Consider the following 12,484-nt stretch of genomic DNA (forward strand, 5'->3'; position numbering starts at 1 on the left):
GACACGTTGTCCAGTTGCCCTCGCCGCTGAGAGGGGGGGGGCGAGTGTCCGGGAGTTAACCCGAGTGGGGGAGAAACCCGTTCGTCTGCCCAGAGTGCCGGGGCGGCCTGAGGCTGGCGGCATCTCTGGTCTCCTGCTCCGCTCCCGCTTTGGTGGACGGATGCAGGCTACGGCATCATGGCAGATCGCAGCGACTCCACCGGGTTCTGTGGGATGGCTCCCTTTAGCAATTTCCCTTCCGGTGGTGAGCCCCGCGTCCCCTGCTCCTCCCCATGCTGGGAAACGGCAGCAGGCAGATCCTTTCCTCGCCCAGCCTCAGGCCGCCCCGGCACTCTGAGCAGACGAACAGATTTCTCCCCCACTCGGGTTAACTCCTGAACACTCGCCCCCCTCACAGCAGCAAGGGCAACTGGACAACGTGTCCCTCCTTCTCCCGGGTTTCGGCACCAGTGTAATAGTTCACAGCCCTTTGGCCACCGGGAAGAAGAAGGTGGAGAACCGACTCTGGTTTAAATTATTTATTAATAACAAGTCTAAACCAAAACAAATGGACAGCAGCTCCTCACGAAGACTGCTGTCAAACTAAAATCAAACGTAAACCAATATGCCTGGGCCCGGTCCTCTCTTGGCTTTCTCTGCCATCGTTCCTCCTTTTATAGTCCAGAGCTCCTTCCGTGGGATGATGATTCGAGGCCGGTGCATACCGCAGGTGAATCCACTTATGCGGCGGCCCCTGCCACGGCTCTCTGCCACGCCCCCTCACCACAATATGGAAAGCAAAATCTTTGAAGATCAATATCTCAGAATCATTTAGAACGCAGATAGAACCATGAAATTCCAAGGCGGCGATTTGTCATTTGACGTAAATGGTGAAAAGTTCTTGATAAGTGAGATTAGCATAATTGGCACATGAATTATGAAATATTCACATCTTACTTAGTGGAAAAAACTGTGGTGTGCAATATACTGGAAGGCATTAAGTTGAAAGTGGGACATATCACTGCTGAAATTCTGACCTCTGACTTTGTCTGCAGTCCAGCCATACAGTACTTCTGGTTAAATTTTTCTCTAAGGTCCATGTCAGGATGAATGTGAAGGGTAAGCATCTGTGCAAAGCCAGACCTATCACATACCCTAGATACAAGTATAAACTGACATAAAGAATCAAAGACTGAGCTGATGATCAGCATCATTGTATTAACACAATCTGATTAACTTATTTTTTTCTGTGAGATACTTAAACAGGATATTAAGCATATTTGCATCATTATTAACAATATCTGACGTAAGATCTGACTAATTGCTAATATATGAAGTGCTTTTGCAAGGTGTAATCTTTCATTATTATATCCTTCTCACTTTATCAACTGTTTCAGAAATATTACATTTAAAACCAAATTCAGTCTCCTGTTGCTCTATTGTATGCAATTAGGTTTGTCCAATTCTAACATCACATAATGTTGTCTTCTTTTTTTATTCCCAACTGTTTTTCTTCCAACAATTATTGGAGTATATTGAAAATGTTCTTTATTCTCACCATCCCAATCACTTTGTCAGCTAGGGACCATTTTGAGGTACTGCGTAAATAGTATCATTGCGCCGGATGCACCTCATTACATTAATTCTTCATTTACATTTATCTACAATCTATTGATCATGCAATTGATATCTTCCAGTCTATTAAAATAACAAAAAATCTAAATTCACATATTTGCACTCAATCTTCTTCATATATTTGTAACTTAACAGTTTAGCTTTTATTTTTTTTAAACTAAAACTCTTAATCCACGATTGCATTTCAACTACAGCGTTCTGCACACTTTCTTATATGGACAACAAATTTCTACTTGTTTTCTAATCGCTTATCCAACATTATTAAAACATTATTTATCATTTTGTTGAAAGCATTAGGGCTGCATTCACTGCCTTGTATCATTTTTAGTTGTGTATATATGAATAAGAGGATCCCGCTCTTATTTGAATGCTTCTATCAATTAAAAAAATACTTAATCCAATTTTAATATATATACTATGTTTATACCTTACTCACCATATTATGCTCTGTTGCTTTCTCTGTATTAAAAAAGTAAAATAATAATGATAAAGATGGCTGGATCCAAAACATGATTCAATTTGGGTTCTATCATTTATTCAGTTAGTTCACACAGTTTATGTGTTAATACAATTGGTCTGTATCTTTTCGTTGCCAATGAGCTTTTCTAGACTTTACATTTGGAATAATTGTCATGCACATTCATACATATCATGTATGAGGGAGGGAGGCTTTCCAGATTTCCACACTGTATTAAAACAGATATAACTAATGATTTATCTGATAAATATCTAATCTTTTTATCACATATTTTGTCTTTACCAGCCGAATGTGCTTTTCCAAATTCAGCCCTTGCATTAACTCTCAGGTGAACGAGGCACAGGTGAAAACAACAAGCTGATTGATGAACAGATGTGATTGGTCTGTCGGTGTCAAAAGTGACTACAAAATGTCCAGTGTGTCTCAATAACCTTTATAATCTTTAGAGTTAAAGATATATTAGGAAAGTGTGAAGAGAAACAGTTTTTAGGTTTCAGTGGGGAGCTACAGTAGACTCACCATGCCTTGGCCAAAGGGCATATTACTTTTTGTGATGGCTGTGATGTCATTCAGCTCTTCAATTGCTGGTCCAAAGGCCTTTTCTGATTCTAGTGCTAATGGAGCAGTCTCTGGAGACGCAATTCATATTGGCAGACTTTCAATTGGTGGTCAAAGTGTTGAACCTGATAATCAAAAGGATAAATCCAGACCTGCTTCAGCTGAACAAACAATTGAGGATGGTAAGTATTATTTTAATGGAGGCATACTCTACTTCTAAATATGATAAATAACATCACTTTAATTGTTTTTAAGAACGGTTCCGGCTGGCAAGAGCTAAACTGCAACGACTGGGTCCTTCTCTACAGTGCGGAAATGATTCAATGACCTTAAATATTAAAGGACACAGAACACCACACTTTCTGGTTGAGAGAGGCAAGTTGTGTGAATGGGGTTGTGTATGTTTGTTTTCACCCCTCAATCTAAATTCTTGAATCCCCCTGCATCAGGAGAGGGGTCACCAGTGTCTTTGTCTGAGATGCCAGCCAGCTGTGGTTTCTCACTTAAGCGGGCACGCAGGGATGTTTCTCTTGTTGCTCCATACACCGGATGTAACGTCAGACAACAGGTTAGTGTGAATATTAAATCTGACAGGTTCGTCTCCAATCATTATACCTTGAATAACCTAATCCACCTCTAATAGGGTGGTAGTTATGTTCTTCCGCTCATTATAATGGGGGCTCCAGTGCAAATGTCCTGCCCTGTAAGTCCTCGCCTTCCTGTGGTGTCCTGCACCTCCTCCGGTATGATCGTCTCATTTGGTGTCAGAGGAGATGATGTTCTTGTTAAAGGTAAGCTGCTTTCATGTGGTTTCTTTTAAAGTTGGTTTATTTGCTTAGCCTCAAGGTTTTTTTTTTTTTTTATTTTTTTTTTCTGCTTCAGTTTCTGGATCATGGATGCCTCTGTCTCTGACGTCCTCCATGTGCTCGTTTACTCTGGATAATGTTGGTGGCTCAGTGGTGTTGACTGCACCATTTACAGGAAGCTGTTGGGATAGTCAGGTAAGCGTGGGCAGTTAAATTTTTTTTTTTTTTTTTTTTTTTAGTTACATTGACCGAAAGTTCTGTGCAGTTGACTGTTGCCCTCGTTTTCAGGACACCGACTGGAACTTGACTTTGCTGTTGGGAGACCGAGAAGTGGTTCTTTCCTGCCCAAAGGCAACAGACACACCGACTGTTCCCCCAACACCATTTCCTCAAGGCTATCCATATTTCCCATTTGGATACCCCTGGTGGTACCCTTGGAACCAGGCTCCTCCTGCTGCACCCCCCACAACTCCTGCTCCAGTTAAAGCCCCTGTTTACAATCCATTTCCAATGTATTACCCTTATTACTATGGAGGTTTCCCTCACCGAAGGCACCATCATCGACACCATCATCGGCACTGGTACCCTGAGTCTCAAGAATCCTGGTTCCCAATGTTGCCTCCTTATGAATTTGCACCATTACAACCACTTCCACCACCCACCCCAGCTGCCCCTCAGGTTCAACAGTATCCAGTTTTTCCAATGCCATTTAACCCAGTGAACACTGGTTTTAAAAACCCCTTCTGGCCTCCGGTACCTCAGTCAGTCTCTAATCCTCAAAGTCTTAATTCTCCTTGGAACATCTGGGCTCGCAAACAGAAGAGATGAACATGGAGGTACTCTGCTGTGAGTTAAACTTGAGTAAGAGTCATGCTAGCCTAATAAAGCCTTTTAAAACTAAATTTGTTTCTTGGCTCTTCCTTTTTTAGACTGGTTATTAATTGGTGTGTCTCCTGAATTCACTTGTAGAAACTTGACTGACACATTGCATTTGGACTTGAAAGTGAGAAGTGCATTTGCCTCTAGTGATCTAAAAGAAAAAAATTAGTTTTTTTTTTTTTTTAAAGAATTCTGACGTATTTTAATGTGCACTGCACAACCTCATTTGAGAACTTTTGCCTATACCGTTGTTGTAAATTCTTCTGACTGTACGTAATCATAGTCCTTTCCAAATATATGTAAGTCCATTTATATTTTGCCTATGTATCAAAAGTAATTAAACTCAGATGCCATCTTTCATGAACCACTTTTTTTTTTCTTTTCATGTTGATTTAAGTTATAGGCCCCAAGAAATTAAATTCTTAAACTTTTGACTATTAGTCTTAAACCATTGTAAGCCATGACAAGGTATTTATTAATCTGATACAAGGGGTTACTAATTTTTTGTGGAATTTGTCTAAATATATTGCGTACTTTTTTATAATTTTAAACATTATTTGAGTATACATATTTGGAGCAATCTTTTTTTTCTTTTACATTGTTTTTGTTGGCAAGCAAGCTTTAGTTGCATATACCAAAACCTGGATTTGAAGTGTTACTGACTTTGTTTACATGGACAATAATAATTAAATTTTGATGCAATTAAGGCAATACTCTGATTAGGAGTTAACCATGTAAACAGTGAGTTTTGATTAATCAGATTAAGGTCATAAACTAAAGTGAAATCGAATTAAGACGTGCGGAGTATGCCCAATTTAGTTGCATTATTAAAGTGCAATACAGACATGTAAACGTCATGTAGGGCTTTTCGCAGCGTTTTGCGACAAGATAGTCCACACACCAGGCCCAGATTGGCTAACCGGGAGAATTCCCGGTGGGCCGGTCCGTTTCTTGGCCACAAGGGCCGGTGTCCCTAGCTGCTTGCACTCTTAGCAGTCGCACTTTTTTCACTTATTTGTTTATTTGACCATAGTCTCGCTCTTTTTATTCATTATTTTGCCGCAGCTCCTCTTTTTATTTATTTTCTCGCAGCACCGTGAGCAAAATCAGATGATTCACTACATTAATAAATCTGACATAACTTGATCAGAGATCTAAAAAGGGGAGGAAAAGAGTAGACATCTATAGCAGCAGATAACAGTGCACTGCTTAACGGCGCCATTGTGGTCTAGTGGTTAGTATGTTATATTAGGATGCCACTGATCCGAGATCGAACCTCACCAGTGTATACATTTTTTCTTTTTCTGTGTTAAGACATAAAATACTGTTTGGGTTACTTATGTAGGGGTACATTTGTGTGTGTGTGTGTGTGACGGCTGTTAAAAAGGACTGGATATCTATAAAGAATGAATGTTTTCATATTTATAAAAAACATTTTAAGTTCTAAAGCAGCTGTGTCCTTGAAAAAAACATGTTTGTGTCATTTGAAACTGAATTAAAAATAATATTATTTTAATATAGTCAGTCGTCGACTGAGGTGGGCTGGTCTAAGGCTTGAAACTCCAGAGCTAAAAAGGAGTCCCACTCCGGCCCTGCCACACACGCACGCATGCACACACACGTGCACACACACACACACACACACACACACACACACACACACACACTGTTTGACACTCTTTGCATCTACCCAGTTAGTGCAGACCACAGACACCTGCATTGTGAAATATGGAGGTTTTTTCTTCCATTCAGCATGCGGCATGATCTTCCATTTCCACCAGTTTATAGTTGCATCCAATATCTCTCGTCACGGATGGCATGAAAATATTATCAATAAGCCGTTTGTGTATAGACTATCCTGTCACAAAATGAGGCAAAAATCCTACACGACAGTAATAGTTTGATTAAGATGTTTTAAACATGTTTACACTCGGAGAGCAGCATTTACAGCGAATCTTTCATAATATTTGTTTATATTAATTTGTTTATATTATTATTAATATAAATATATAAATATTATATATTTGTTTATATTAATATTAATTTATTTCATAATATATTGTTTATATGTTTATATTAAAAGTGATATTAACGTCCTGTAAACTTAGTAACTAAATCATTTTGACTTAGGTCTGTCTTAAAAAAGTGAGAGTACTGCTGACGACCTCAGAATAAACATAATCAATAAATACTAATCACACACTTACCAAATTTGTAGAGACAGCACAATCAACACCAACTGGAACCGCATCATTTTTTAAAAGCAGACAAGTGGCAAATTCGGGTTTCCCCATTTCTAGATGCGAAAAGCTGTTGGGTAAAAAATGTTTCTTACAAATGTAGTTTTTCGCATGTTAGCAGACCACTGTAATTCACACGTAAGTCCAGCAGCTGCGCTTTTATAACGGGGAATAAAAAAAATGAATCCTTCTTTGCAGCACATTTATAAATGCAACACTGACAACCCGTGTATCCAAACAATTCTTCTTCCACTTGCTTTAATCTGAACATATGGTTGAAGTTGCATCTCATTCACAATAGATCGCGCTAATTAGTTCAAATCAAGTCAGAATTCAAAAGACTTAAATTCTTTTATGTACAGAAATTTGTAATTTTTTTTCTGCATATAAAGACTTTGCAATCACTGGTTCAACGGTATTAAACTGAAGGTTGTGTAGGGTCCAGCCAGTTGGTCCAATGACGGTATCCAATGGTGGATGTAGGTTCACTGCATGTTCGGTCTTTCCAGTGCACAATGATGATCTATGTTAAACTTAACGCATATTTGACTCCAATTTTAGTATGAGGTGGTTTAGAATATTAATATATTTATCCTCGTTTTATCTGACTCCAATTATAAAACATTGATAAAGTTATTTTATTTCCTTTCACATTATTTTAGATTATGATTGAATATTCTTTTGATTTGTTATTATACCTTATTCTCATTTACTCAGATTCCTATAGCATCTCGAGTCTTGCACCGGCAGGGTATACAATCTCTTAATACAAGCTTGTCAGTCTTGGTCATTAAACAGAGGCGATTAACCACTCTCCTAAAAGGCAGAACCCTACATTACTCAATTTAGGAGATTTTTATGTGGTCCCCATAGATCTGTTATCTACTTAATCAAGACAAATTCAATTCAATTCAATTCAGCTTTATTTGTATAGCGCTTTTACAATGTAGATTGTGTCAAAGCAGCTTCACATAAATGGTCATAGTAACTGGAACAGTGTGGTTCAGGTTTTAGTGTTTAAGTTCAGTTCAGTTCAGTTCAGTTTAGCTCAGTTCAGTGTGATTTAATCATTACTGAAAGTTCAAACACTGAAGAGCCAATTCATCGATGCGTAGCTCTACCAATCCTGAACCATGTGAGGCAGTGGGGACAGCGGGAAAAAAAACTTCACCTGATGGGAGTGAAGAAAAAAAAAACTTGAGGGAACCAGACTCAGTTGGGCACGACCATTTTAATTTCTCCGCTGGCCAAAAGTCTTGTGCAGAGCTTCATTCGCCGTGGTTTAGGCAGGAAGATGGCCTCAGCGGAGACTCGTCTGTCCCTGGAACGTCGCTGGAATCAGACTCATGATCTCCACTCCCCACGACTATCAGCGCAGCAGCAGCTCAGGATAAGGCCTGGTCCCGGATATGGAAACCTTGGGATCATCACGTCGCTGGTCTTGGATCCAATCAGTGACTCCGCATAATCTGAGGACCTCGGTATGAGTATCCCCAGGTGAAAATAGAGAATAAAGAGAATAATTAGCGTAGCTGCTGTTCATCGTGTATATAAGCAAGATGCAGAAGCCTGTGTGGAACCCGCTAGGTGATGCATTGAGTGTATGCTTTACTAAACAGATAGGTCTTTAATCTAGTTTTGAACTGGGAGAGTGTGTCTGAGCCTCGGACATTATCAGGAAGGCTATTCCAGAGTGTAGGAGCCATGAAAGAGAAGGCTCGACCTCCTTTACTTGATTTTGCTATTCTAGGTACTACCAGAAGCCCTGAATTTTGAGATCTTAAAGAGCGAGTTGGTTTGTAGCGAGACAGAAGGTTGGTTAGATAAACAGGAGCTAGATTATTTAGAGCTTTATAGGTGAGAAGTAATATTTTAAATTCAATACGAAACTTAACAGGCAGCCAGTGTAAGGAGGATAAAATTGGGGTGATATGATCATATTTTCTAGACCTGGTCAGAACTCTGGCTGCTGCATTTTGTATTTGTTAATAGAGGATGCTGGGCAGCCAGCAAATAGAGCATTACAGTAATCCAGTCTCGAAGTCATAAAAGCATGGACTAGCTTTTCTGCATCTGAGATGGATAGCATATTTCGTAATTTAGCGATATTTCTCAGATGAAAGAAGGCAGTTTTTGTGACATGGGATATATGGTTTTTAAAAGTTAGATTGCTGTCTAATATGACACCCAGATCTTTTATAGTAGAGCTAAAGCTAACTTTGTATCCCTCTAATTGTAAATTGAGTTGCGAGATCATTTGTGTGCGAGATTTAGGCCCAATAAGTAATAATTCTGTTTTGTCTGAGTTTAAGAGAAGAAAATTGTTGGTCATCCAGTCTTTGATGTCTTTGATACACTCAGTTAGTTTAGAAAGTTCAGACGTCTCGTCAGGTTTAGTTGAAATATATAATTGAGTATCATCTGCATAGCAGTGAAAGCTGATCCCATGTCTTCTAATAATGTCTCCCAGAGGTAGCATGTAAATTGTAAACAGTAAAGGGCCTAAAACTGATCCTTGAGGCACCCCATACTTTACTGGGCTGACTTGTGAAGGCTGTCCATTAATATTCACAAACTGGTAGCGGTCAGTTAAGTATGACTTAAACCATTGTAGAGCCTGTCCCTGGACACCTGTAGACTTTAAGCGATTTATGAGGATATTGTGGTCAATGGTATCAAATGCCGCACTAAGATCGAGTAAAACTAATAGCGATACGCACCCTCGGTCAGCAGCTAAGAGTAAATCATTGGTTATTTTCACTAAGGCGGTTTCTGTACTGTGGTGAGCCCTGAAACCTGACTGAAACACTTCAAAAATATTGTTCGTCTGCAGAAAAGAGCATAATTGAGTGGAAACAACTTTTTCTAGTATTTTAGACATAAATAGAAGATTTGAAATAGGCCTATAGTTAGCTAAGTTGTTGGTGTCTAGTTGCGGTTTCTTAATAATAGGCTTAATAACAGCTAGCTTGTAAGAGTTTGGAACATGGCCTATAGATAAAGAAGAGTTGATAATGTTAAGAAGAGGTTCTCCTATAGCAGGTAGCAGCTCTTTCAGTAATTTTGTTGGAATTGAGTCCAGTATACACGTAGCTGGTTTAGAGCTATTTATAACTCTTCATGTTCTATGATTTTGAAGCAGTGTAGGTTATTATTATGATTCAATGAAATATTTACAGGATTTGGAGTATAAGCCGGTGCAGAAAGTTTGGCATCTCCTATTTTCTGTCTAAAGCCTTCTATTTTATTACTGAAAAAATTCATGAAGTCATCACTACTAATTTGCGGTGGAGTAGTTTGTTCCAAGGATGACCGATTATTTGCTAATTTAGAGATGGTGTTAAATAAAAATCTAGGATTGTTATGATTATTTTCTATCAGTTTGCGCAGGTGCTCTGTCCTGGCAGATTTTAGAGCCCTCCTATAGCTGGACATACTGTCTTTGTACGCAATTCTAAAGACCTCTAAATTAGTTTTTTTCCATTTACGTTCCAGGGCGCGGGTTGCTGTTTTGAGTGCACGAGTATGACTATTATACCATGGTATAGTTTTAATCTCTCTGGCCTTTTTTAATTTGATGGGTGCCACAGTATTTAGTGTGCTAGTAAAGATGGCATCCATACTGTTGGTTACTACATCAAGATCATTTGAGTTTGCGGGTGCATTACGAAATAGAGAGAGATCAGGTAAGTTATTTATGTATGCTTTAAGCGATGGGTTGGACCCACAACGTTTTGCTTTATCCCAAGTGAGTGTATTAAATCCATAAACGCGAGCCCTAATGTATCATTAGCGTCATCTATGTGGATGTTAAAGTCACCTACAATTAGCATTTTATCAGTTTTGACTAGTAAGTCAGAAATAAAATCAGAAAATTCTTTTAGAAATTTGACATAGGGTCCTGGGGGTCTATATATGGTGATTAAAGCAAGAGATAACATAGGTTTTTGCATAGTATCTGGAAGCTGAACATTAAGCGATAATACTTCAAAGGAGCTAAACATAAGTCTGTTTCTCTGTTTAATATTAAGGAAATCACTAAAGATTGATGCAACTCCACCACCACGACCAGTTTGACGAGCCTCATGTTTATATAAGAATCCTGGAGGAGTTGCTTCATTTAAGCTAATATAGTCATTTTGTTTCAGCCAGGTTTCAGTGAGACAGAGTGCATTAAGATTGTTTTCTGTTATTATTTCATTAATGATAAGTGCTTTAGGTGCAAGTGACCTGATGTTTAGGAGACCAAGTTTTACAAAATTTGTATTTTCACTTTCAACTGGTTTTTCTGGTTTGATTCTTACTAGATTTTTTTCTGGAGCACACAGTGCGTTTATTTCTTAATCTATTAATACGAGGAACAGACACAGTCTCTATAGGATTTGCCAGATATGCGTTACTGATGTTTAAGTGGGGTGAACAAGAGTCTAGGTGGCTATAATGTGAATTTTGTGAATTTTTACCTGCTAGTCAAATGGTGCGAAGTAATCTGGAGATGTTGTTCGACAGGAGTTCAGCTCCGGCTCGACTGGGATGCAGGCCGTCAGGACCGAGAGCCTAGGACGCTTCCAGAAAAGATTCCAGTTATTAGCAAAGAGCAATTTCTGTTCTTTACACCATGTTATTAGCCATTCATTCAGAGCTAAAAATCTACTGAACCTTTCATTTCCTCGGCGGTAGGTAGGAAGCGGCCCAGAAACGATGATCTGCGTGGCGGGCGAGGTGCGTCGAACCGTCTCGATCAGGCTCCTGAAGTCCTTCTTCAGGATCTCCGACTGCCGGAGCCCGGTGTCGTTTGTCCCCACGTGGAGGACAACGGCACCAGGGCTCTCGGCAGCGCCCAGGATGGTTGGAATATGTGTAGAAATATTTCTCACACGGGCACCAGGAAAGCAGAAAGTACGTACTTTATTACCTTTTGAGGAAGCGGCATGGACGTGACGAACGATCGAGTCACCGATGATGGCCACATCGGGACCCGACTCGCGGAGAGGGGAGAAGCGGTTCTCCTTGGAGATCTCGAACACGGGAGGAGACGTTCTGCCCCGAGATCTGGGAAGCACCTTGCGCGGCTGCACCCAGGCGCCGTGGTAGCCGGGTGTCGGCGTGAACGACGCCTGGCTGAGCCGTGCCCCGGGTGCGCTGGGCCTGGACAGAGAAGGACGCGGGGTTGAGGTAGAGGGAATGATGTGGTTGTAATTTCCACGTACCTTAGGTGATGAGACGGCCTTAGCATTAGGTACAACAAGCAGTTGTTCCCGTAGCCGCGACCGTCTCACCAGAAGCGACTGGATCTGGGACTCCACTTCTTCCAGCTCCAGCTCCAACGCCTCCATCGATGCTTCTCCTGCACACAAGGACAGAGATGGAAGCGACATTTTACGGGGTAAAGAGCAAAGCCAGTAAGTCAAAAGTGTATGGTAAAGGAGGTCGGTAGCTTTAGCTGACCAGCGGCGCTAGCAGGCTAAAGCTACAAACAACAGGCGAATGCTCGAGGGACAAACCGTTTTTAAAGCAGTTTTGTTTGTATAAATGTATTAAGGGTTTGGTCACCCTAAGTAGGAGAGACAAATACTTAGCGAATGAGGAAGAATTTTATGATTAAGATTTAAATTGCGAGTAAATAGCAAGTCCAAACTTCAAGCACACGCAGTATGTGACCGAAAGGAGACAGTGACGCCAGTGACGTCACTCGAGCATGCGCAGCAAATCCTCAAGCAGTGAAGATGTGAGGATTTTAATAATAATCGCACAGGATTATAAGTTTGTAGATGAAGGCCTAAATATCCACATTTAAAGTAGTTTCAACAATATTTTGTTGTTCTAAATAGTTGGCCTTTTACAGTCTAAGTATACTTGAATTAATGCCAATTTGTTAGTTGGATCTCTAACAACATTGTATAGCGTGC

At 40.1% G+C, this 12,484-nt stretch overlaps 2 protein-coding genes across 3 annotated transcripts; one reads left to right on the forward strand and one right to left on the reverse strand.

The window, feature by feature from the left end:
• Positions 1–2,527: 2,527 nt before the first annotated feature.
• LOC100537499 (uncharacterized) lies at positions 2,528–4,358 on the forward strand. The gene is made up of 6 exons (XM_003199472.7): positions 2,528–2,832; positions 2,906–3,025; positions 3,100–3,218; positions 3,294–3,441; positions 3,533–3,651; positions 3,745–4,358. The coding sequence occupies exons 1-6, from the start codon at positions 2,613–2,615 to the stop codon at positions 4,282–4,284; spliced, it is 1,266 nt and encodes a 421-aa protein (XP_003199520.5). The 5' UTR covers positions 2,528–2,612; the 3' UTR covers positions 4,285–4,358.
• A 3,117-nt stretch (positions 4,359–7,475) lies between these two features.
• Positions 7,476–12,269, reverse strand: LOC137496689 (uncharacterized). Of its 2 annotated transcripts, XM_073916611.1 has the most exons (3): positions 12,080–12,269; positions 11,235–11,922; positions 7,476–11,140 (listed from the first exon to the last, which is right to left on the reverse strand). In XM_073916611.1, exons 2-3 carry the CDS (start codon positions 11,909–11,911, stop codon positions 11,119–11,121), a joined length of 699 nt encoding a protein of 232 aa, XP_073772712.1. In that variant the 5' UTR covers positions 11,912–11,922; positions 12,080–12,269; the 3' UTR covers positions 7,476–11,118. The 2 variants fall into 2 exon arrangements, with proteins under 2 accessions (XP_073772712.1, XP_068080413.1); XM_068224312.2 differs by having other exon boundaries at positions 7,476–11,922.
• Between the last annotated feature and the right edge of the window lie 215 nt (positions 12,270–12,484).

The sequence above is a fragment of the Danio rerio genome, chromosome 11, assembly GCF_049306965.1.
Source record: "Danio rerio strain Tuebingen ecotype United States chromosome 11, GRCz12tu, whole genome shotgun sequence".
In the NCBI taxonomy this organism is placed as follows: domain Eukaryota; kingdom Metazoa; phylum Chordata; class Actinopteri; order Cypriniformes; family Danionidae; genus Danio; species Danio rerio.